General features: G+C 44.9%; 1 protein-coding gene across 4 annotated transcripts in view; it reads left to right on the top strand.

Annotated features, from left to right (window-relative positions):
- The window catches only part of LOC105683349 (AF4/FMR2 family member lilli), a 157,054-nt gene that overhangs the window by 123,636 nt on the left and 6,535 nt on the right, over nt 1-26,883 (top strand). For all 4 annotated transcript variants that reach the window (XM_048655383.1, XM_048655384.1, XM_048655385.1 and 1 more), the window contains 6 exons: nt 8,943-8,976; nt 22,190-22,247; nt 22,334-22,389; nt 24,229-24,712; nt 24,806-26,410; nt 26,509-26,645. In XM_048655383.1, the coding sequence (XP_048511340.1) occupies nt 8,943-8,976; nt 22,190-22,247; nt 22,334-22,389; nt 24,229-24,712; nt 24,806-26,410; nt 26,509-26,645 (2,374 nt within the window). The remainder of the gene's footprint in view (nt 1-8,942; nt 8,977-22,189; nt 22,248-22,333; nt 22,390-24,228; nt 24,713-24,805; nt 26,411-26,508; nt 26,646-26,883) is intronic.

Genomic DNA, 26,883 nt, shown 5'->3' on the forward strand with positions numbered 1-26,883 from the left:
CTAAGTTAATTAAGACCTCCTACGGTAAGGTAATTGCATTTACTTGCCGGTGCCGCTCGCCCGCTCGTTGACTCCAAAGTATACACACGTGAGAGTTTCGTTTTCTAGGGCGAGGGAAAAAATAGCTGGGGGAGAGGGAGATCCTTCCTTATATTACTGGTATGCTTAATTAATCGCCTCCGTCTCTGGGATCTCGGATCACCTATAACAAACACCCACCCGTACGTACGCGTACACACACGTGCACCGATAATTGATGTAATCAATCAAACGAGTCGACGTTTCGGCATGGTAACGACGTGCTTTCCTTCTGCACCGTTGTTATTATTTCCTCTCATACTTTTTCTTTTTTTTCTTTTCTTTTTCTTTGCACTGATCGTTCTTACTCCCGCCAAAAAAAATTTTCCATCCCCTTTTTTTTTTTTTTCTTCTTCACGTATCATTTCGATTCTGCTACGAAGGAAAAAAATTAGACAACCAAAATGGCGGACGATTATTGTTCGTAACTTTGTTATCTCACGTGACCCTTGTGTATTAAAAACAAAGACAAAAACTTTGAAAATGAACAAGAAATTATAAAGTTCTGGAAAAGTTATACCGCAGAATTATTGGCGATGCAGTGACGACGAGAGATGATTTGAGACGGTTTAGCGGGTATATGTCATGTGGGATGACGGCAAACTGCGCAAGGTCATTTATGAACGATATTGCCGACTGACCTCTTTCACGGCACCACACCTGTACACATAATATATATGTATACGTTTTGCTGCACACGTCATTCCGCATCCGACAATGACGCTGCAGCTTTACATTATGCGCTCAGACTCATCTGAAATACTTTCCGCGCGCTTGTACGTATACACAACCCATACGCTGTATCGATTAAGTCCTGAGGGCGTGCAACCGAGATTCGGGATTTCAGATAGCTTCCCACTTTTTATCCTCCTCCTCCTCCTTTTTTTTTTTTTTTTTTTTTTATCCGCTCCGCTTTTTCCCTCTCCGTTCTAGGCTCGAATCTGGGTTAATTTTTGTTCGATTTCAAATGTGGGACGGATCCTAAAACGCCCGACGTCGTGAACTAAAAGTGGAACGATGATATCCGACAATGAAAATATCGATTTTAAGTTTGCCTCGTACCGTTAAATACAGACCTGTACCGCACGCGCTCGAAGAAGTGATGGAAATTGTTCGCTAAAACAAAAGCAATTACGCTTGACAAGGTCTCGCGGCGAAGCTTTATCGAATCAGTGCAACGCGGCGGAGAGAATCATTTGCCGCGGAATTAAAGTTATGGCTACTAGTTTTCAACGAGACCGCTTCAACGAACCTTAAGATTTATACCACCAGACGCCCGGCTGCGTACACGCAACATAGAGACTAACGTACACACCGAACTCGGCGTGAGATCATTAACGAAAATAATTATCGCGCATTACTCTTCGCGCAATCTCAATATTCTACTGCTGCAACAAAAAACAACAAGAAAAACAAAAAAACAAGTTTCGGAATTTCGAATAACTGTGCACTCGAGAACAACGTGAACAATTCGTGTCTGTCGGTGTATGTCGTTATATCTGACAAATCAGTTGGACATTTTGTACGGAAGGTAAACTATTGAATTCAGTTGAGCCAGCACGGAGGTGGGTACATAAGGAGGGTAATTTGCGAAGTCCAGGCCGCCCATCTACCTGCTTCCCCCGGTTATACGGTTGTTGTTCGTTGTTTAAAAGCCCGTCGTGCTTCGTCACGGAAGTTCCGAGGGTGACAATAAACACGAAATCCAGGCTTTTGGCAGCCCGAAATTATCGTACCAGGTGAGCCCGGCCGTAGTTACCTTTCGGTTTATACGTCTCTTCACCTAGGGTAAGGGGTCAGCTCGCCGACCGAACTCGGTTGTACGAAACGACGAAGTACAACTTTGTGGAAACGGCAGCTACGCGGGCAGTAGGAGAGTTCGGCGCGATGTAATCACGAAATGAACGTTCGGGCAGCCCACGGCGCAACCGAATTAGGTCGCATTGCACACATGCGGCGCATCTTTACCTAACGGAGTGAGAAGAAAGATAAAAAACTGATCAAAGGAAAAAAAAAAAACAAAAGGATAAAAATCGGGAAAATCGGAGCGATCCTTTTTGTCCTCGATCGATCCACCTTCCACTCTGGGATCGATAACCGCGTTTCGTTATCATCGAACGTTCGGCCCGTAGCGGCTTATCAAATTTTCACTGCGTCGGAAAGTTTGAACGGCAATCGGGTAATTCGCGAATTTAGATCCGATCGGCGATATGGCCGACCCGACGAGTGCAGGTGCGCTTACCCAGACGTATGTCGAGAAGAGGGACATTATACGCGATCGGGAAACAGTTGTCGGAATAGCAGTACAGACACAGCTGTCGGGTGCGTTATATTCTAGCTGCGGGCAGCTTTTGGTATAGCGTAGATCGGCGGACAACGCGAGTATAATAGTCCATTTCACTTGTGCGGTCAGTTATAGTATAGGGAAAGATTCGATCGCCCTTTTTTTTCTCCCTCTCCCCCTACGTCTATCTTCTCGTACCCTCCGTATACCCCTCGAAAACGAGCTTCTCAATGAACTACTACGGAATTGATCCAAACTCGTCGGCGCTGATAAGGTTATCTGCTCCCGCCCGATCCACGTCTGGATTCTTCGGCGGGGGGGATTAATTGAAAGATCCTTTCGGGCCGGCGTCGGTTTATGAGCAACCCTCGCACGGTTTGAAACGTCATACGATCAGAAATTGGTGCAGACTCTAGGTTTCGCGCGTATACCGAAAGAGAAAGATCTTTTTCTTTTTTTCATCGGTTGAATCAATTACACCGAAGCCAATCACCCCGTTCCATTCCAGGATCGGCTCTGCGGGTTCGATCGCCATTACCGAACTGGTCTACCTCTGACTTCATCAAGCGTAACGCGCGTTCGCGTTATCGGTCGGTGAATATATTTTCTTCGTAAATCCCGAGGCCCGTATAAATAGCCGACGAGGTCGAATCCGAGAAATTCGCACTTGAGACGACGTTAACCAGCGACGATTCGTCGGCGTTCGGATATCATCACGATCGACTAATATAAAAATCATGTCAATCGTCGGATGATACGCTCGAAAGAAAAAGCCAGACATCCTGTTTCCTGTGGCCGCGAGTCAAACGATTCCGTACACTTTACGGAAATCGTCGGTAACGCTCGGACGTAGCGGAATCGTCCCGAAACACCTGTCAGTTCGGAATCGCATGCACGGTTTCTACAAGTGCTCGCCATCTGTGTAGAGAGAGAGAGAGAGAGAGCACGGCGTTATTAATAACTTACTGGTCTGGCTCGGGGTTTTCCTCTCGCGTAACGATGGGAATGGGGCGCGATCGATCGAACCGGCGAGAAGATGACGAAAAAGAGCGAGGAAAACAAAAAAGAAGAAATATCAACGAATGAAGGACCTCGAACTCGTCTCTCCGAACGTATCGGCGGACGTGTTTAACGCCGCTCTTCGGCGGACGTTCGAGAAGAATCGGGACGGCTCGAAAACTTCCCAAAGCTGAAAACGAAGGCTACAAAACGTCTGCCGATGACGCAAGGTGGTTCCAACCAGATCTTTAATACGAAACAGGTGCGTTCGTTGAGCCCGACCGGCTACTTACCGCACGCTCGCCTTATGCCTATTGGCGCGTGCCTCGGTTCACACACGCGCGCACACGTATTACACCGAAAACGTACGCGCACCACCTCACGTGAAATGTGGACGACGGTGTCTTCTCTTACACGTACGTGGTACACACGTACACGAACACACGCACACACACGTCGGTGTGTTTTACACGAAGGATGAAGAGGAGCGGCGCGCGTGCCCACAAACAACAGGGTGATGCTAATAACACGGGACAAGGATAATTACGTTTAGCCTCCCGGCGCGAAGCTGCGGCCTTATACACCGTGGTACACGCGCACACGCGCGCACACGCGTACGCCACTTTCCACGGATTACCAATTAGCCGGGGTTGGTTACGTGTACCGCGGACGTTTCGGAGCCAATCTTTCGTCGCGCGGCGTTCGTCTACATCGGCGTTGCGTAAGGGTTGCGTTTCGTCCTCTGGGTGCCGATCGATTACCGATCTCGGCGAACGCGCCGAGATCGTCGGCGGCGGTGTCGGTGGCGGACCTCAATCTTGCCGATCCTTAGACAAATCGGCGCGCTTCCGATGCCAATCGATGCCGATGTCGACGGAAGCGAGACCGGGTGGGACCGCTGCTGTTTTATTGACCGTTCGTCACGTCTCGCGTCGCTGCAGAAATTCATCTTACCTACCGAGAAAATGGAAGGCTCGCCTAACCGATCTCTTCGCATTCGTTACATCACGCTTTGCCGTTATCTCGCTACACCCGTCTCGGCGAGAATTCCGTCTCGTCGAAAGAGAGGAGCAGCTCGATGAGATCGGTGCTTCCATCCAATGATCCTAGAACCTCGGGGATACATCGATCGACGCTAAAATTAATGGACGTGTCACCCGCGTTACCGGGTGGATTCCTGGAACCCGAAAGTGTCATCGGCCGATTTTCACGGATCATCCGCACGGATCGTCGTTCGGATCGAACTGAAATACTCGATCGATGGAAGAAGAAGTGTCCTGGGAAAGAAAAATCAGCGGTCGCGCGTCGTCGTCGTCGTCGTCGTTGTCGTATTACTCAACCGTACGAAGCTACGAGGTTTCACACACCCGTTGCTCGCCGCCTAGTATATACCGAGTATAACACCGCCGGCCTCGTCGAGCTTACGTAGAGAGGAGGCGCATAGAGTATTCGGTTGCTACGATTGTGTGCGCGACGAGGGGAGTGCAGTGGCAGAGCACACCGTAGAGTGTGGTGTGTCTGTGTGTACGTACTTCTCACGTACACGTAAAGTTTAGTGAGTAAAGGCAGAAGGGGAGATGGAAATGTGTCGGTGTGTCGGTGCCTGAAGCGCGCACACTGCCGAGGCTCCGTCTCACGTATATAAAGTAACGTAACAAAGCAGCAAGCAGAAACAGCAGCAACAGCAGCAGCAGCGGCAGCAGCCTAGCTAGCTCAGCTATCGCGCGCTACGCAGGTGAACCATGCCGTCTGCCTTGCCCAGAGCCTGGTGTTGCCTGCTGCCTTCGCTGCTAGGCTGCTGCTGCCGCTGCCGCTGCTGGGTCGTTCGTTCTTCGCGTTGTGTGGTGTTGTGTTCACAAGCTGCACGCACACCGTTGAAAACCCCCCGGTCATGTATATTTCCGCACACTGTGAACTCCGGCCCGATGATGGGGTTCCTGGCCAGCCGGCCAGACCGCCTCAGTCAACCGATGCTCGTCTCTGCGATTAAACGTATCGCTTCGATATTCGTTCGTTCGTTCGTTCGTTCGTTCGTTCGCGGTGAGCTCAGCGCTCTTACGAACAACGCCGTATCGCGGTGCGTCGACGGAGAGGAGGAGATCGTCCTACCCACCGCCACTTTGTCGTGACGTAGTTTTTTTCCCTCTACTCGCGGAATATCGCGCCCTCGGACAACCGACGCTATTTTCGAGCCGATATTACCGCCGTTTTTCGGACACCGCACAACCCGGGTCGAGATAATCGATGGAAAGAATATCCGTTCCGTTATGCCGCGTTTCAATGTCGTGTAACGTGACCGCTACAACGAGATAACAAACGTGTGATGTGTACGGTATGTCGTAGTGTGACGTTTAATCGCCGCATGCCTCTTGGTAAACCGTGAACAGTGCGAAAGACTTTTATTGGATACTCCGGTCTTCTTTATTCTTTTTTGTTTTTTTGTTTTTTTTTTTTTCTTTACGTTTTCTCGTTCAAATTTATGATTCAATCCTTCTCGGGGATCGACGATCGTCGTACGGGATGTACACAAAGTTCGAAGTGCTCCAGGGTATAGTCAGTTATCTTCTTGTGTCAGGTGTGCTTAAAAACGGGTCGATGCACACGTTGCATCTTCACGCATAATACGTTATTATTATTTTTTACTTTCTTCGTGAATCCCATTTCCCTCGATTCTTACCCTCTCCCTCTTCGCTCCGTTCCACGCACAAGAGCGTGCGACGTCCACTTTCCATGCGTTTCACGCCAGTCGGAAGGGTAGGAAAGTGAGAGGGAGAGGGGGGGTTGTATTTGGCGGGATTCCACGAACTTCCCATTGAGTTTCCGGTTGTACTTTTCTAACCGTTATTACGCCGCTAAGGCAAAGTTGCAGGTATAGTAAATGCGGAGGTAGAGGAGAGGTGGAGATCCATAGTTTTCAGGAGGGCAAGTTTACGTGGATAACCTCTGCACGCGTGAGCGCGCTTCCTGCCGCCCACGTGTCCGTCCATCCGCCCGTATGTTTCCGTCTCTGTCTCCTCGGAACTCCGGCGAAAGAGAAAGACAAAGGGTCGGAGAGAGAGGTGGACAACAACGAAGGAGAGAGAGAGAGAGAGAGAGAGAGTGAAGGAAATAAGAGCGAGTCGCAATGAGCGAATATCCCTCTCGCTCGTTCGCTAACTAACCAACCTCCTCCGTCTCCCTTCCTCCTCTCAAATCGCTCATTTGCTCGCTCGCTCACTCTCACTAGTTTGTCGTTGGCACGTTTGCCATTCGGTAGACGACGTTGCCAAGTCTCTACCGTGACGCCTAGCCCCTCTAGTCGTGTACGTCGTCGTCTTCTCGTCTGACGCACGAGGTACGGCTACGACACGAAACAGTCCGTCGGACTCTGTACGTCGACGCCCTCCTTTTTCTCTTCCTCTGCGTTAATCGGCCTCCTCCGTTCGAGCAGCAACTGGTGTCGCGTCCGAACCTTGGATTCAACCAAGTGTACACATATCGATCCGTTCTCGTTTCGATTCGTTTCGCCTCATCCCCCCAATTTCCCCCCCCCCTACCTTCTTTTTCATCCCCCTTCCTGCTTCCCCCCCCCCCTCCCTCCCTCCCTCTCTTCCACCGTCCTTCTCTCTCTCTCGTATCTGCCCCTCTCGCTTCCTCTACCTCGGGGTGGGTATACTAGGTCGGTTCCAAGGCCGAGGCAGGGGGAGGATTGCGTGGCTTACCACCGTGGGAGCCGTCCGGCGAGGACGAAATAAAAGACACTTTGTTCAATCGCGGGAACCGCCTGGTATCCGAGGCACTTTTATTATTGGAAAGAATTTGTCAAATCCGCAACGATCTTTTGTCTTATTCTTATATGTGTAGGTATGTGTGTGTGCGAGGGTATCGGTATACCTGCGGATCGTTAGCGACGCAAAAACGACAAAAAGTAGTTTTCGATTCGATTCTTTTACTCCGAAATCTGTTGGAAGTTTCCCTCGACAAGAGGCGGGCGCGAGCGACACCGTCTCGAATAATAATACGTGCAACACTCGAGGAAACGATCATCTGCGGGAATACAGTATACTCAATTATTCTAACGGAGAGTACATGTATATGGACTACGTACGCTGTTTAATTATATATACATATATAGGTTCGCAGCCGATTGATTTATGGACCGATTTTTAATCGTTTCGTCCCCGTCGACGCGGTACGTGACGACACGCGTTTCGCGCAAAAAACCAACAATGTAGGTACGCGTACGAGGAAAAAAATTCGCTGTCGTTTTCCATTTCGGACTTTATACGCGTCGGACTTTTCAGTATCGCACATCTGGAATAAGACTCTCGTTTTACATACGCTCGTTTCAAACAGCGATTCTTTCTGGAAGATTCGCTACCGTCCAGACACCGCAGCTACCGATCACCGCGATATACCCACACACCTGAACGCATCGCGGGCGATCATTCGAATAGTCGCCGAACGAAAACGGGCCGCGTGCATCGCCGCTAGTTTTTTTTTAGTATATAAACGTACATTTTGTGCAGCGTTAGTTTATAAACCAAGCGCCGTGTTTTCTCAACGTATTTCTACCGTTGCAACGAGACACCGCAATACAGTTATAATCGCTTCTCCACCGACGAAGAGCGGAGCGGAATCTCTCGTACGTACGTACAAGTTCGATATACGCACACACACACTCGTGGATAAAACGATGCACGTACGCGCGTACAGAGGTATGTAAGCGCGCGCGTATATATCTGTGTGCGTTTGTCTCTATAAAAATGCGTCGTACGGAGTCAAAGCGAGCCAGTGTTTGCCACGTGACGCGACTTCTAATTGGCTTCGTATGTTTTCAGCCAGTATGTATAATAATCTCTTCTTCTTCTTCCTCTTCTCTCTTTTTTTTAATTTTCACCGATATTTATATATTCTCACGTATATACGTAGCCTGGTCTACATACGTTTCGCCGTATCATTATTTACCGTGTATACACGAAGTGTTCGAAGCTACGCAATACCAATTTTCCCATGGCAGATACGCATATCCTCGACCGGGTGGATCGACGTATTTTCTTTTCAAGATCATTTTCGCAGATTATTTTTGGGAAAGGTGAATAATGAACGAATGACGTTCGAAAATACATTGAGATACTCCGCGTGGGTTCCGGTCGGATTACGTTGATCAAAGTTTTGGCTGAATTCCACGAATATCTTCCCATCCAATCGGGGGCAACTTGTCGTCTGAATATTCTCCTTTTGCGGTCCTAGGTATTTGCATAGCCATGCATAGGCTTACCACGTACGTCTGTACCTGTGTGATACGTACGTACCTACGTTTCGATTCGAATTGGCATTGTTCGAATACGGTTAGAGTTTAGAGGTTGCGATTAGCGAGTGGTTGGCTTACCCGTACCCTACATACCAATTACAGTGTCGAGGTCGTAGTCAGACTTATTGATTAACCAATTAAGACGCTCTCTTTTGATATTATCGTCGTCGTTGTTGTCGTTGTCGTTGTTGTCGTTGTTGTTGTTCGTATAAAAATTATTGTTGTAATCGAAATTGTGATTAGCTAAGAAAATACGTTAACCCTGTACGTTTGATTTATTTGTTTCAGAACGAGAACGACATTCGTCTACGAGGCTCTCTTCGTAAGTAACCTGCAGAATTCAAATTTATAATATTACAAAGTTCAAAGTGAAAGCTTTCAGCGCATAATTCATACACGTAGATGTATACCTATAGCTGTATACACACGCGTACACACACACACACACACACACACAACAAACTTCCCTTTTCTTAACGTCAGCTGCTTTGGCTTTGGGCGTCGTTTCGTGTCTCGCGGTAACTCAAAAGCTTCTTAACATCAGAGGAATATGACGGAGACACGATGCTGGTTAGTTATTGGTTATACTTGTTGCACTACATGTAGAAGGAAAAGAAAAGGAAAATCAATATCTTCGGGGTCACTATTATATGAGCTTTACGTAACGAACTTAACATTGACGATGAGAGAGGAAACTTTTTCTTCTTCGTTTTCTTCTTCGTTGCATCCTTCCCGACACTTTTCTTACACATTTTATACTTTGAACCAGGGAAGAAATTCACCTCGTGATTTTCGATACCTTATAATGCGCTCACGATGGAAATCCAAATTGATCCATCTATGAAATTGATCGAGTTGTCGTCAATTTATCGATCCGAAGGTGAAAAATCAAGGATATCTCGAAGGGAAAAAATCGTAGCTTATTTTGGACAACGGATTCGTGTTCCTGGGGTCAAAATACGTTGGACAAGTGCCATACGATCGATTTCAAAAAATAAAAATTTTTGGCCAAAATTTGAGATTTTTCCAAGGGGTACCCCTTACGATTTTTTCAAATTTTGGCCAAAAATTTTTATTTTTTGAAATTGATCGTATGGCACTTTTCTTATGTATTTTGACCTCAGGAACACGAATCCGATGAGTAAATTGAGCTACGATTTTTTCCCTTCGAGTTATCCTCAAATTTATGCCAAAAATCACGAAAAAATGGGGACAACTCGGTCATTTTTGCAGATAGATTAATTTTTCTTTCGGATTCGGATTCCTGAGCTCAAATTACATCAAGATAGACTAGAAAATCAATTTTTTATTTTTGACCCCAAAAAGCTGAAAATTGGCGATAACTCGGTCAATTTTAGAGACAGATCAATTTTTCTTCCAGATTCGGATTCCTGAGGTCAAAATACGTAAGAAAAGCATATTAAACTCAATTAAAACAATGATTTATTTTTTGCTCAAAAATCGAATTTTTTTTTTGGTTCTTGAAGAGTAATCTCACATACAATCAGCTCAAGAATCTAAATCTGAAAGCCAAATCGATCTATCTATAAAATTGTTCGAGTTATCGCCAATTTTCCGCTTTTTGGAGCATAAAAATTGGGATATCTCCATGAGGAAAATCCGTAGATTAACAAAAAAAAAAATCCTCATGCGCCCGGAATATAACGATGTGAAATCGAACAAAAAATTAAGGGACAAAAATTTAAACGACGAATGAAATCAAATGAGGAGCGCGCGCCACGCTACTGCAATAAAAGGGGAAGCGAAATCGCCGACTCAACTTATCCCAACCCCGTATATAAAGTAGCTAACTATCCAAGAGTTAATCAGAGCTTGCGGAGTAAGTATTACCATGAACCGCACGCGCGTTAGATTCTCCTAAGGCCGAGCGAGCTACACGGGAGAGCTATTCTTCTTCGCCTGGCAAAGTTTAGCAAAGATTTTCGCCATTATGATGCTGTGCCGTTGCCGTTGCCGTTGCCGTTGCTGTTGCGATAGGCTCCATACGAACAATTTGTACGACGACGACGTCGTTTATGATCGCGCCCCAACTTCACACTCTAGAAAATATTTAATTAATTAATTCAACTTTTGATTGATGATTTCATCTCGTTCAGCGTAGAGTTTTCAAACACTTTTTATTTCTTCTTTCTAGAGGGCTCCTGTTTTAACCGGTTCAAAATCATACATATGTATAGTACCTATATAAATTACATATGTAACGACTTATATTGTACATAGCCTGAGGCACTTCAAACGATTAGGAGTAATAAAGTATTCAGCCGCGCGTGCTTTGAAGATTTTATACATAAGCGAAGAAACCAACTAAATTAACGAATAATGGCTAATTAATAATTAATAAATTTTCACTCGTTACTTGACTTATTTTCTCCAAAATTATTGGAATCAGGTAAATATCGGTACAGAGAATCTTTGATGATTTTTTCAGTCCCACAAGGGTCGTTACGCTTCTTTATTTTTTCAATCAACGATATCGATCTTTCGAGTCTTTTCTTATTTTCCGTGAGATAATAGGTTTATAGGTAAGCGGTAAAAACGACCACATCGTACAGGCTTATTTATACCTATACCACACCACTCGATGTCCATAACAAATAAGAAAGCCTAGAGGACTGATTAAGCTATACACGAAATATTTCAATTATCGTGAACGCATTGTGCGGGTACCGAACACACGTGAAAAAATGAATCACATAAAACTCCAGGATTTTATTTTTTTCTCCAACTCCACCCCGGCCTCGCGTTATTACGTTCGTTTCGTGCCGCGCTGTCCGAGCATCGAAGTCTCCGATCGCCGCGGCAGCCAGGTACTCGCGCGACGATAAATTTTTCTTCGCGCTTCTCTTCTTCGTTAACTTGTTCTTTTTTTTTTTTTTTTCTCCTCTTTTTTAATTACACATACGCGCTTTCTCTTTCGATTCAGTTTGTTGTTTTTTTGCTTCTCTTTTTCTAACTTTCATTCACGGGGTAATTTTATCGCAGAGGGACAAAGAAGTTGACGACGCCCCTCGACGCACAGACGACAATGCGCGCGTTATGCCCAAATGTCGCTGGGCTACAGGCTCGGGGAAAAAAAAAACACCCTCACGGTATAGGGTAGTTATTATTCGTCACCCTGATAATCGGGCACGCGCGGCAAAAAAAAACATGAAAAATTAATTTATGATATACGTGTGATTTTCTACGTCCTCTTATTTCATATGTATATAACGGACGTCGACGCCGTTCGTTATCGTCTAAAGTTTAGGGGTGAATTTTAATCATGGAGTTTTCTCTAAATATATAATATTTTCAACGTACGCTACCGTTGCATCGACGTAGGTCTGAATAAAGTTTGTTAATATTTTTCACGGTATCAGTTGGAGTTTTAAGTTTCGTAGCTGCTTCTGCCACTGTAACTTCTTCTTCTTTCTCTTCTCGTAATGTTTTTATTTCTTTTTTTTTTTTTTGTCTTTCTTTTCTCTTCCTTCTTTAGCAAAAGCGGTGAGTAGTGAGCGGCCACGCAATAATTTGTACAGAAATAGCGTGACGCGATGTGATTATAAAAATACCATGCCCGTCGTTTCTGCTTCTGCTGTTGCTGTTGCTGCTGCTGCTGCTGCTGCCGCTGCACTGCCGCGCTGTGTGTATAAAGTCGAGTTATAATTTTTATGGAATACAATTATACCATTGCACAATTTTCTAAGGCTATAGATTATTAACTGCGCACACCTATACCACCGTTCGTACGTATAATGTATGTACGTAGGTACACGCTGCAGGACAAAATGGACGACACGAAGGAAGTCTATAACTATTATAGCCATTTTTCACGATTACTCAGCTGTCGAAATATTTGCAAAACGTCATTTGCAATTTAAATAACTACCCATTATACCTGCACTAGCCGTACACACGCACACGTAGCTGCAATAAGCGACTGGATAAGAAGATGAAGTCGCGAAGAAGCAAAAAGAGAAAAAGAACAAAAAAACGAACCGTCAAATTTACGGTGTATCGTCAACAAATCTTATCAATCATACGCGGTGATGTTATTTTTCAAATCGAATGTAATGTGTTTTTTTTTTTGTTTTGTTTTTTATCAACAGCTGTGCACGATTACATTGAAGCGAATGAGAGACGTTGATTGTATTTTATCTGGCGAGAATGATGAGCGAATTGGCTTCGTCGTTATCGAAATAATTATCAGTTAGTGACACGTTGGCCTTGTTCGTTTTCGATAACGTTAGCCGAGACTTTTTTCAAACGACCGATAGACGTATCACGTATAACCATGTATAGTATTTCGCAGCTCGGATCGTTCTCGTCCGCGCTCCGTGGATACGCACACACGTATATATATTATTTTGGTGGAGTGACGGGGCTCTTTTATTTCTTCATCACCGACTTTACAGTTTATTGCGAATCTCTGTTTATCGTTTGTTGTTGTTGTTGTTCGTTGTTGTTCCAGGTTTAATACCTCCGTCATTGGGCGCGTACGCGATCGTTAGTTTTCGGCTCAACGATTTTCGGCTAAAACGTCCCGTGATACCGACCAATAAAATCGCTAATTGATATCCCTTGCGCGCCTCGTCGTAACGAACCCGTAACCGCCACAAGCGACTACGCTCGTCTGTAGCGTGAAATAAAAATGAACGAGACGCCGGGACGAATGAAATTGCATAATTTTTTGATCTTTCCAACATCGCGGAACCCGTACTATACAACTATTTAGCCTCCGCACAGTTTTATACGTACAGTACAGTTTTACAACAGTTTTCGTAAAGTTTCTTCGAGCGTGATTTCTATCGTGAAGTTTGAAACGTAGTTTCCGTTCCGTTTCACGGTGTATATACATCGCGTTCTAAGATGTTGTAAAACGCTTCTACTCATACGTAAAATAAGAAAAAAAAAAAGGCTTATACTTTTTATCGCTAAAAAACATCTCAACCCGCACGTGATACTGATATAAAACATAAACTGAACTGTTAAAGCTACGGCGACGGTCTGACGATGAATATTTTTCCCCAGTTTTTGTCCTATCCGAAAATGCAGATAATTTTTGGCAGTCTCAAAAAAACAAATGTCCGTTATAGGAGTACAAAGTTTTCTTTACCGACGTTCGAAACGTGACGGTATATAACGTAAGTTAGCGAACCCTCGTCGTATTATCGTTACTATATATATTCTACCTTAAGTTATATATATTTTACCGTTAAAGAATGAAGATTCGCATAGGATAGAGTGAGTGACCGGGTAATGGTGTTTGGTCTTGGCAGCGAACCTTCGAACCTTTTTTCTTTTTATTTTTTTTTTATTCTTTCAAACTGCAGTAGCAACAGCAAAGGCAACAGCGACAGCGAGTAGGTATACGTATACGAGTGATTCCGAGCCTGCAAGACACACCAAGGACTACTTTGTTAGCTCAAGCGCAAGTAATTGGTGTCAAGACTTTCCACAAAATGATGTGGAAACTTATGGTAAAGTCGTGACAGTCCCACACCACCACCGCCGCCTTATAAAATGGTATTGTATATCCTCTACAATCTCCTCGTTACTTTATTCCCATGGACGGTCGTACGATATTTCCTGAATTTATTCATTAACTCGAATCACTTCGATCCTCGTCATCCGCGTAGTCGTCGTCGTCGTCGTCGTCATCGTCGCGGTTTACTAATTTACTCGATAATAGCGAGATAGGAAAGAATAAGAGAAAACGGTGACGATAATTAAAAAATTATTAGAATATTTTGAAGATCGGTAGTTTTAATCAGTTTCGTCACACTTGAAAAATTTCAATCTATCATACTTTCGATTTGCTTGGAAAAAAAACATCAGATCGACGGTCTATATTTATATTTATTGGATTCGATTCGTTTGACTTTTACTTTTAATCGGAAAAGATTAACAATAATAGAGAAAATGAGAATAGAAAAGTTTTTATATTCTCTATTTTCTCGTTATTTGATAACCGTTCGTACTGCGTGTTGTATTTTTTCTTTCTCCTCTTCTTTTCTCCGTGTAAACGTAGCTGAAAGTTCAAGTGTTGTAATAGCTCTAAGTGCGAGTTTACGGGACCCGATGTCGTTTAATGTTCTTGTTCCAAGGCTGAAACCGGCATGAGAGAAGAAACGAAGACGACGTCGTCGTCTACGCCGGTGTACATTATACGCGACCACGTCGCGGGCTACGTGGTATTCGCCTTCCATAAACGTGACCATTCCTTCTTACTTCGAACTTCGTTCGTTCGGCTATGCGATTTTTTATTAATACACATCCCACTCCTCTCATCTCCCCGGGTTGAATCCATCGAATCCACTCGAACGCGTTATTGTTATCGCGCATAGTTTTTTTTTTTTCTTTCTTTATTTTCTTTCACTGTACAAAACCGCTAAAACACAGCCCCATGATTTATCGTACATTGAGATATCGACTTGAATTTGTTGCAACCTGCGATGGCAAAATAACAAAAAAAAACAAAAGATATAAAAAGAAATCTTCTCACGATGTCTACAAGTAGAACGGTGGGAATGAAAAATCGAAGAAAGAAATCGGTTGTTTGAAAGTCATCGAATTTAAAAAATATTTCAATACAATCGACGAAGACGATATGTCCGTCGGTGTATAATGTACGTATACCTATACGCTTCGAAATTGATCGTGAAAGCACGTCGAATCGCGCGCGTTTCACGGATATACTTCTGAAAAGAAAAGAGAATAAAATATTAGAGAAAAGCGATAGAAATTTTGATGCACGTTTCGATTCCGATCGATCGACGGTTGATCTATTTTTCAAACGGTGCAGGTACAGGTTATACACACGTATACCGTGAAACGAAAAATTGTTACTTGGAAAAATATAACTCAAAGTATACGCGACTTGATTGCAGAAAAAAAGACAAGTACGGAATTCAAGTAGAAAAAAAACAACCCCCTTAGACGTGTTCGTGGGTACGGATATGGAGTTTTATATAAACGCTTTTTTTCTCTTCTCTTTTCTGTTGTTGATTAGTTTTTTCTTATTCGATGTGTCGAAATTAGTCGCAGTGGCGGGGGGATCGATGATCGGCGGTCCTTTGAGAATTGGAATTAGTATGTAATAATACACCGTAGGAAATGATTATTACTGATTAGTAATTACTAAACGAGCAATTGAAACCCCCCTTTGATATATCTTCGAGGGGAAAGCCCTTAGACACGTACGCTGTATATACGTACGTACGTATAGAGGCCCTTGATTCCTCGAATCGTTATATCGGGAGGGTTCGGATCACTCTGTTCTTGACGATTATCACGTCGACGGGATCTGATTGACGCCGCCCGCGGATCATCGGTGAAAGGGATGTAGGTATAATAATTCGATCGGTGTAGACGCCGCGCTTCCACGCACTCGTAACGCAATCATCCTCACACGATCATATCGTATCGATCGTTCAATCACACCTCATATTCATACGAATTTTTACTCACAGTTACTTTTTCAATTTCCTCTTTTTCTTTTCCTCTATTTCTCTCTCTCTCTCTCTCTCTCTCTCTCGTTACTCTCAAAGGCGTATAAAAAAGTCGAGAAACACGATATCTAGCTCGCGTCGATGATATGTAGGCGTATCATAGGCATGGATGGTCCTATACAGGCCGTAATTCGTGAGAAAATTTAATTAAAAAACGCTTTTAATTCAGCTGCTAACGTAAAACGGTATCAAAAGGACTGCTGCAACGTTTATAAAAGCGGCGCCGTGCGGATCATTTTTTTTTTTCCAATTTTTTGTGTTTTCCCACTCGCCTTCCTCCTTTTACACACTCGCGCTCCTCCGATTGCCCGGTTGCATACGGTTGAATAAGAACAAAAAAAAATTAAAAAAAATAATGGAGTAACCGCACGATAAATATTCGTAATTCCTGCGCTTCTTCGGTTTATGAATTTTCAATCCAACGATATCGGCGCCAGTCCGTGTGCATAAAACACACAGGTAAAAGAAAAAGGGCGGAAAAAAAAAGAGAGACACATATTGAAAAAAAGGAATCGCAGTTAGCTGCGAAATGGCAAAATAGGAAGAGAGTAGATGCGGTGGTGGAAATCTATTTCGATAAATTCGAATGTTGCAGCGATGTAAATTGCCGCCGCATATTGTCCGTTGCGGTAAATATTGATCATGTCGTGACGCACAGTATCCGAATACCTCTGAATTTTTAACGAAAATTGCACCACGCATTATACGGTAGTATACCTAGGAGGGCGAGGGATATGTGGTATGACATATTAACCGTACATACGTACATACGTGTACGGGTATAAATGATATCGAAACGTCCATTATATCCGCACGTGACTTCACACGGTTCAAGTTTAAAATTTTCATATCGTCCGTCATCCCGCGTAGCGGCATAAATGATCGAATCAATGAATACGAACCGACGGTTGTACATTTAAAACTATACGACACTCCGATGGTTACACGGGTGTCGATTAGAAGTGTTTTTTTTTTTTGTTTCTTCCTCTATTTCTCCGATTCGCAAATCAACGAACAAACGTAATACACAGTAGTCAACAGTTTCCCGTACGCGTGTGACGGATACAGAGAGTGAATTACAAACGGTAGATGTAGGTAGATACGGTTTACCTATATTAGCGTCGTAGGGAAGAATAAGAAAAGCGTGTGCGTGGCGGTGTATAGATGGGTAGTAGTAGGAACGAACGGTTGAGTTAAAGAGGAGCAAGAGAGGACGGCGAAGAGGTCGGCGTACCGGAGATACTAGAGCGAAGCGACTCTTGCTCCGGGGCAAAAGAGGGACACGGGGAGGAGTTGTGTGCCGAGAGTGAGGAGCGTAGGATAACGGAGACGGGAAACAGAGAGGGATACGGAGGTTAGGGCGAGCGAGAGGGAAAAGGAAAGGAAAGGGAATGGAAGGGACGGAGGCATATCGAGCGAACTCCGCGTATATAAAAGCGGGAGGAACGGTAGTGTACCCGTCCTGGAACTTCCGAAGTTATTTGCAACAAGCAGGTTGCTCGCCGGTGGCTGATGGCAGCGGCGGTCTGGCCTTCTGGAATTCTCTATTCCATCCTTTCTTCGCCCTCACCGCGCCCTCCGCCCGATCCTCAGTCGCACGTATATCCCCCTCGGATCCTAGCCCGCTTCTCGCTTCGCCTTCCGCAGACTCCGTATTTATACTCCCTTTTACCGATTCCCATACTCCGCTGCAGGTGGTGCTTTTGCTTTTGCTTTTTGTTTCCGATTCCGATTCCGATTCCGATTCTCTTTCGCTTCAGGTTTTCATTCACGGCAAATGACACCCTGCGTTCTTCTTCGATTTAATAGAAAAATTTTCATCATTGCGAGAATTTCATTATGTGGATTAAATATTCCAAAGACCAGAATCTGGATTTTCGCGTTCGGTCGCCGGAGGGTTGTGGTATACATTCTTCGGTCTGAAATGTAACCACGACAATTTTTTAACGTTTTATAAACTGGGTAGTAAAGAGAGAGGGTCCCGCTGTTTCGACGAATGGAAACCCATTGGCTAAGTACCCCTTATATACGCCTCCTTGCGAAACCCGCTCAACGTATTCGCTATTACATCGAATCGGAAAATTTTAACCTTCGATTACCTTGATGGAAAATCATTAATTGCGATCGATCGGTTATCGGAGTTACGAGAGTGTCAGCCGTAGCGTAGATTTTACGCGTGTCAGTGGCACGGTAGCTGTTCGCGATAACCGCTTGCGTAATAATATTAATATTGTATCATTACGGCCGCCATTCATGTTCTATGTTTCAATGTTACACGGGGACGGATACGCGGTACTATATTCTCCTGGGCTTCGGAGTCGATATACGGTGTGTGCGTATCGGGAAGAGAAAAACACGCGCAGAATGTGTCGGTTTGCGAGGGTTTCGTGGTGGTTTTTTTTTTTTTTTTTTTTTTTTTTCATCTCTCTCCTTCCTCCTCTCTCTACTCCATATCGATTGTGTCCACCCCCTTTGCCCAGCCTAACCTCACGCCGTATTCATACATAGATAAAGGCGTCGGGCACGCGAGCATCTCTCGCGGTTCGAAGGTGCAGATGGTGATAGGAGAAATCCCTCGGCGTCGCGACGCCCGACGTGAGTCTCTACCCCGATGTACGTGTAAACGCCCCGCGTCCTCCTTATTTCGAAAACTTGACGACGGTCACGCGACGCGATCGAAACGCATCACGAGCTACGGTCGCGAGTTCGGAGTAAATTTTTTCCGATTCGGAAAAAAAAAACTTCCGTTTCGGCTCTCCGTTTTTAGTTATCATCAGGCGCGAAAAAATCCCATCCGGATATGAAAAATTGGAGAATCGGAGGAAGAAATATTTTGTTGATAATTCAACGCGCGGTTACGCATGGACGAAAAATTTTAACGAGGTCGGAGAGGAAGAAAATAAAAACCGAAGAAAAATTAAACTCGTTTTCCAAGATTTGAATTATTTTTCGTTCGATGTATATAACGCGCCGCAGGGCGGTTAAGCTCTTTGCCGCGTTATGTTATAGTCGGTATACCTATACGGTGGGCATAGCGAAGCAAAATCGACTTGAGACTTGGCTCGAGGTTTTAAACCGTACGCGGAGTGAGGTGGTTGTTGGCAGAAAGCATCACCGGCGGCAACAGCAGCGGTGGTAGTAGTAGGTACGGAGAGTACGTATACTATAGCGGCAGAAAGAAGCGGAGCTTGCACTCCATAGTAGGAGAAGTTAGAGGACCTCGACGACGAAGCCAATTTCTCATTATGTCGGTACCGTAGCGGAAAAAGTGATTAAGAAACGAAGAGAAAAAAAAATAAAGGAAAAAACTAAAACGGAAAATACAAAAAAGCGTTTCCTTTTTTTTCAACCATTATCAACGGGGTATTCCACACTTTCGATCTCCTCTTCCCCGGATTGGAAACTCGTGGGAAGAATATTTCAGGCTGTTAAATGGATTCGGGAAATTTTTAGACAGAGGTAGAAATCGAGAAAAAAAGGAGAAGGAACGAGAAACGTAAAAATCAAATTGGTACGACAATTGAAGTAATGGTGTTTATACCCGCAAAACGATTCTCCGTAATTCTCGGAGTACCTCGGTCTAGGTCGTAAAGGAAGCATTTTCCAAGTGAAACCGGAAGTGTCGGTCGATCTCACTCCGTGAGCGTTGTTGAGACGAAGATAAATTGATTCTGTGCCAGAAGTGTCAGCGGGGCTCGTTGCTCTCCGACAACCGGTCACTCGTTAACCGCCCTCGAGATTGTTGATCCGTACAGATATCTTCGGCTTATATATATATACATATATATATTTATCCTCTTTGCAGTAACAACCTGCGACTGGTGATATAGGATACATAATACGGCTGCGAAAGTTACAAATCGTTGATACGTCGCTAAAGAGACGCGGAACTTGACCCAGACCGATCGTTCGCCACGTTATACCTTTACGGACGTGAAATTATCGGTGGCTATTTTCGCTGGGGGAGATTTACCCGGGAATTGAGAGATCGTAAGAAATGAGAGGGAAAAAAGAAGAGGAGAGAGAAAAGAAAGAAAAAAGAAAAAAAAGAAAAATAACCCTCCGCTACTTCTGCCGCTGGTGTGTGCCGCTACTCCAGGAAGTTGATGGCGTTTTGGAAGGAAAAGCCACCCTCCTTCCGAAAAAGAATCGGGGAAAACTTTTTCTATTCTTTTTCGCTTCCCTAATACATCTACAGCTCTCTGCCATCTCAAGGGTCACGACTCTAACGCGTCAAAATATATCTTCTCCAGATTTCTCGAATCCCGGAAACTCACCGCGTGCGCGTGTTACGCCGAACGATGCGGGAAGCAAAAATCTTCTCGCGGACTCTGATTATCTCCTTATTCGAGTTAAAACTAAAAAGCTTACAGGTACAGGCGAATGTCAAACCCGTGTATTAAGTTCTCCCTCGGTTTTATATACGGTTTGTCCTTTTCAGTGAGCTCTGGGGTTCGCAATATTGATCGCCTTTGAAAAATGCTCGCCTCTATTTTGCCTCAGACACACTCGCTACGTGGCTGTAGGGTTGCTGACCCCGATACCGCGGATATTTTATTTTTCGATCTCCTCGGCGTCGAACCCGCAGATTTTACTCCGCGACGTTACCCGACTTCCCCTAAGATTTCTTTTCGTCCCCTTCTTTCATCCAATCACCCGCTCATCGACGACCTCTCCACTAATTTTTTCGACGCGCACAATTACGTCCTTGAAAACGAGTCGAGGGTGGAATTCGGTGACATCTGGTCGACAGTTTCAACGTTCAAACTTATCGAAGTAATTCGATTGCGAGTGGCTCGCGGAGTATACCTACGCGTAAGGTGAAAAATAGGATCCTCCTAATTTCACCCTCATTCATTTTTTGTTTCCCTTCAAAATTTCGAGTTTTCGCCTCCTCGTCGTAGAGAAATAAGAGGAGGCACCCATCGGGAGTCGTCGTCCCTCGGCGGGCGCGTTGAAAACGCAGAAAGGATTGTCGTCGTCGTCGTCGTCGCGTATATACGCGGCGGGTGGGAATAAGGCAGACACAACCCGACATGGCATAGGATACCCGGGGTCGATGTACGCCCGCCTCTCCTCTGCACGGTGCTTTGCTCTTCTCTCTGTTCCCCTCTGTTCGGCGTGTTAGGCATTAAAACCCGGACCAAACCAAACGAAACCTTATTCCTTTTGCGACGTTTACTCCGTCGTACCCGTTCGCGATATCGCGCCGATCCTGCGAACGTCCTTCTTTACTCATCCTTTTTCATCTCGCGAACCCGATGGCCCACCCCTGTGTTACTCCGTGTAGTTTCGGCGTTCGCGCCACTTTACACGGATTCTTTTTATTCGGTTAAACATCCGCAGAGACACGTAGCCCCGACTTATGTCGCGACTCGAAACGGTCAGTAATCCTTCGGGGGAGGATTCAATCTTGGTAACGGAGTTCAAACTCCGCTGAGGATATCACGGTGTTGTGAACGGAAATATTTGTCATCGGTGTCTCGGTGACGAAAATAGACGAAAAGAAAGATGACGAATGATCGAATGAACGACGAATTGAAAATTATTTCGTAGAGATGCGTTTCACGATCGTGTATACTTATTCGATCCTATGATATTTGTCGTCTTGATTATTCGAGACATTTTTAGTATACGCTACCGATATGGGTAAAGGTATTTGCTGTTCGGAATTGGCAAACTACGTTGTATGCATTCGGCGACGCTGATTAGCATTGAAAATAAGTGATAACGACCCTCGACGAATGTCGTTTTTCCAACGCTCGACAAGAAATCTTTTCCTTCCTTTTTTTTTTTGTTTTTTGCTCCGTTACTTCTTTCGTTCTTTTTCTTCGCTCTCCAAGTGTTTATAAGGTATACGAATACGCATTAGACAATTTCGCTTTCTCAACACGCTCTTCCATAGTCGGATCGAGATTTCTTTTGTCGAGATTTGATTTTTTTCGACAGCGTGCATCGCGACGAAGTTCTTCTGTCCTTCGACGTGTTTTCTAATCGTTCGTTTTTTTTTCTCCTCTGTTACAGAGATCTGGTGGTCCATGATCTGATCCTTTCGGAAGACAGCGAAGATGAGGGAAATAAGGTATGTATATGGCGAAAAATATCTCGCGTCAAAACTACGACCGTTTGAAATACCGGCATAAAAAATTTCTCAATCTTTTTTATCAGGGCTCTTCGCGGACGACAAGAGACAGTAGAAGTCCGATTACGAATCTTCCAGTCGAGTGAGTATGATGCACCTCATAAAAATATAACCATGTAAATATATACATAGCGAGAACTTTCTGCACATCCTCCTCAATATCATGCGAGTCGAACTTCCGTTGTGCGTAACAAACGGAGTGTGTGCGTGCGTGCGTGCGCGTGTATGCGATATCGTGAGATGCACAGTCACGGAAATTTGTGGTGTATCACGACCGTATGTAAATTAAACTCTACAGCCCGACGCACGTATCGGATTATTATGATATTACGCACTTGGGCGTGTGTCTCTCTTATGTGCGACTCGGTATGTAAATACGCACACGCGCTTACGTTTGTGTACATTTGTACATAGATGCGTAAACATGAATGTACGTACATACGTACGTATCCCGTATGCACACGAGCCAGAGGCACGCACAAAGTCGTACCATTTTTGTTCGATCTAAATATAGTCAGCCCCCTATCAACGCCATGTGACCCACTAGTGGCCACGATGAGTTGCGCAAACTCAACCGCCTTGCCCGATGGTAATATACGTTTGTGTACATACGTACTTAGTCCGCGTTTTATGGGCTCGCAACTTTTTTACGACAAAGACGCGGTGCAAAATGTTCTTTCATTTTTTTTGTTTGCGGGGTCCGGAGCGTTTGGAAAAATTTCCAACGCCCTCCTCAGCCTCCGGGTCGATTACGACGATGATTCGATTCGAACGAAATTTTATAAGCGCACTTACATTTCGTTTTGAATTTTCTTCTCAGTGACGGAAATACAAATTTCGTTTGTAAATTCAAATCCAGATAATCGCCGATTACGTCGGAGAGCGCTCAATATCTGGAACATATAAGAGAGTTGTTACGATAACTTTATTTATATCGACCGAGCTTGTTAACGCAAAAGTTAAATTTATACCACCGTCAAATATTCTACATGATACGTACAATGAACGATCGTAATAATAGTCGAAACGCGCAACGACCATCGGTTGCAACCCCATTTTGCGAGGCACATCTGTCGCGAAACGACGACCGGCGTCCCGACGCCATGACGTAATTATTACCAACGTGCGTCGTAACCCTCCGACAATTCACCCGTAACCTGTTGGACTCTCGTTCGACGCGATCGTACTGTTACCGCCTGTAAAACAGTTCAAAATCGAAACCAGAATACTGTACACGTGAACTAATTTCGTTGCATCGTTTCTGCCTCGGAAATCTGCTTCCGAATGATCAATTTTTGGCGGATCTTTTCGTCCTATTTACCATATTCAAATTGGAAACGAAACTTATATTATTCACTCTTAACGAAGCTGGCAACCCGACTGCAAAGTGGGGATTATTAATCTTCCCGTTCCTCGAACCAGTTTATTTTACTTTTCATGGCGTGTGCGATATATCGAGCGATGAAGTATAGATAAAAGCGATTGAATAAGGGTGATTTTTCATGTGAGTAACGACTGATAATAAATAACTTTCGTCGCGTGTCATAATTAAATGGACTGAATACACGCGGCTTCTGTTCGTTCGCGCATATAAGCGTATATTCGTGTGATAAAAAAACTCTGATGTCAGATGTCACGTTGATACGTATAATTGTATAATACACCCGTTCACCGGTCCGGCTCTTCTTAACACCGCAGTGCATAATTTATCTACTTATGTCGAACGGTTTTCAAGCTCACCTACTCTCATGGAATGATACACGTTCAACGTATAATCGAAATGGATGTATCTGGGTTGTTCTCAATTATACAAAGCATTCGACGCATGATGAGAAATACCTTATTTCCGTTCATCCCATTAATACTTGATTGCAAAAAGGAATAGTATCGATAAGAAACATGTTTTTGGGTAAAATTCTAGTTTGCTACCAGCAATGACACCCGCACCCTTGGCGCCAATGTCACCCCTTGACAAGTCACCTCTGTCTCTGCCACCTTCGAGACCACCGAGTCCGCCGAGTCAAATGTCGCCATCGAATCAGATCGTACCTCAACGACCGCTGTCTCCACCTCCCGCGAGCCCTCCGAGAAAGCAATCGACGAGTCCGATATTGCAAAGGCCTCCCAGCCCCCTGGGACAAGCACCCCCTAGTTCTCCGAGTACGAGTTCGAGTTCGGGCTCTGGTACAGACAGTGGGACAGATAGCAGCGACGAAACCGACGAGGAGAGAGTTCGACCACCGGATATAGGCCCTTCTACACCGCCGTCTGTATCACCGAGACCAAATGTCGAAGAACCACCACCGGCGGTCGAGGAGGCGAAACCGCGATGGAATCTTGGTTCGTTCTTCAACAAAAACCCTGTACAAAATGGGGAGCACAATCAGGAAACTAAGCCTCTGCAGGTGGGTCAAACTTTCCTTCTATGCACGACACTAATTTATTATCTAGTTAGTTTTGAGCGAACTTCAATGTTCTTTTTTTTCCATAAATTCCAGGATGGCGCGAGACGAGATGGTTCTCCAAACACGGCCGCGGGTATTACGAGAACTCGTAACGACTCCGGAAGTGATTGGCAATTGAACGAAGCGCTGAACAAAGGTCATACGACCTTGCTTAGTTCGCTGAGCGACAGCGATCACCATTCTGAACCGGAGAAGAAGCCCGTTATTCAGGAAACTAGATCGTTGCAGCCTGAAAAAACCAAGCCGCAGCAAAGAAGGGGACGCCCTCGTAAGACGACCAAAAGCCCCAAGGCTCACCAAGCCTCCGACAACGAAGGTAACAAAAATAAACGAGGAAGACCACGCTTAGTACCTGCGAAGAAAATACCAATTTCCAAAGCTACGGTCTCGACCAGCGACGACGCGAGTAACGCAAGGTCGCGAGGAGGTTCGAGTGATTCCGATAGCGATCACCTCAGTCCTCCAAGACCCGCCGCCTCCCCCATTCCCATAGTTGAAAAACGTAGGCAAAGGCTCAGCGTGTCATCTAGCGAGGACGAAAGAGCTCCAAACAAGGGTAGCGACTCCGAGGACCATAGTTCGTGGCGTAGATCTTCGATCAAAAAGAGACCCAGTGATAGAGAGGGTTCGATAAAGAGAAATAGACTTTCCAAATCGCCAAAGAAACTGGAGAAGAAGAAGACACCTACTAAAACAAAGCCGAGGGGACAACGTACGCGGATATCCAATGCAGCGGCATGTCAGGATGATTCCGACAGCGAAACGGAAGTGCGCCAAGTCAAGGTCGCCAGAGTTCCCCCAAGACCAAGAGCACCACCCACTCGGACTTGCTCTCCCGATAATTCGGACAGCGACATAAGTCCCGCCCCGAAATTACAAGAGGAGCGAGGAAACGTACAGGATAAGAAGAAAAGCGATACTCTGAGGAAACTATTCTCTACTTCCAAAGTCGGCGGTAAAGGCGGCGGCAAGGGGGGAAAAGGTGGAAAAGGAGGAGGAAAGTGTGGGATTTACGTCGAAGAGTACACTTCAGCGACCACCCCCACTGGAGGAGAGAGTCCTTACAAAAGACCATCTTCGCAAATGTCCTTACCACCGTTGACTTATCATAACAACGGTACCCCCAGCCTTATGTGTCGTATAGCCCTGACGAGACTTTCACACGTTCCGCAGCCTTCCCGTGGACAAGAAGTCAGACAACGCACCGAACTCCCTGATACCAGGCCAGTGTCCAGGCTGACAAATTGTCTCCCTCCGCCGCGACCCCCTACCCCCGAGGAAGGGGAAATCGTCGATACACCCCCCGCTGATACAAGGACATGTAGTGATGCTCCCGTGAAATCTGAAAGTGGTGCGAAACAAACTCGCGTAAAAGTTGAATCAGTTTTAGAGAGTAAAAGTAACAGTGCGCCGCCGAACACGAGTAATAGTGGTTGTGCTAATAATAGTAGCGCGAGTGGAAGTGGTGGAAGTGCACCAAAAAGGAAACGTAATACTAGTTGCAGTTCAGTTTCTAGTTTGAGTACTGTTTGTTCCGTAGACTCTAAGGCTAAAAGCTCTGAACACAAGGAGAAGAAGAAGAGGAAACGAAAGCACACCGAGAATCAGTGTGCTACACCCAGACCCTCATCGAGTCAGGTAAAGCAACGAATGATAATCCTCATCCAAAATTTTTAGACCCCTCTGCTTTCTCCTGGAATTATTCGTCATGTTCATGAAATTTTTACTCGATACAGCAGTGTGACGCGCAGCCAACTAATCACGAACGGGAAGAAAGGGCAGATAGTAGCCTGCTGCCTCCTCCACCACCACCCCAACGTGTCTACTATTCTTACTTCCAGCCTCAAAACGATGTTTTGGAGGATCAGGATAGGTATGAATATTTTTTTACCCCACTTTCTTCAACCGGCCAAATATCTAGTGCACCATGAGTGCACCTTATCCATCGATCATTATTTTTTTCTCCTACTCACGTAATGATTTACCCACATTACAATTACAAGATACACAGTTGGGACTATTTATATCAATTAGGATTAGTCACTTCAGCCAAAACAATTGCTGAAGTATTCTTTATAAATAGATTTTTGGCTTGCGTTTGTACGCGGGCG

This window comes from Athalia rosae, chromosome 5 (assembly GCF_917208135.1).
Source record: "Athalia rosae chromosome 5, iyAthRosa1.1, whole genome shotgun sequence".
Lineage (NCBI taxonomy): Eukaryota > Metazoa > Arthropoda > Insecta > Hymenoptera > Athaliidae > Athalia > Athalia rosae.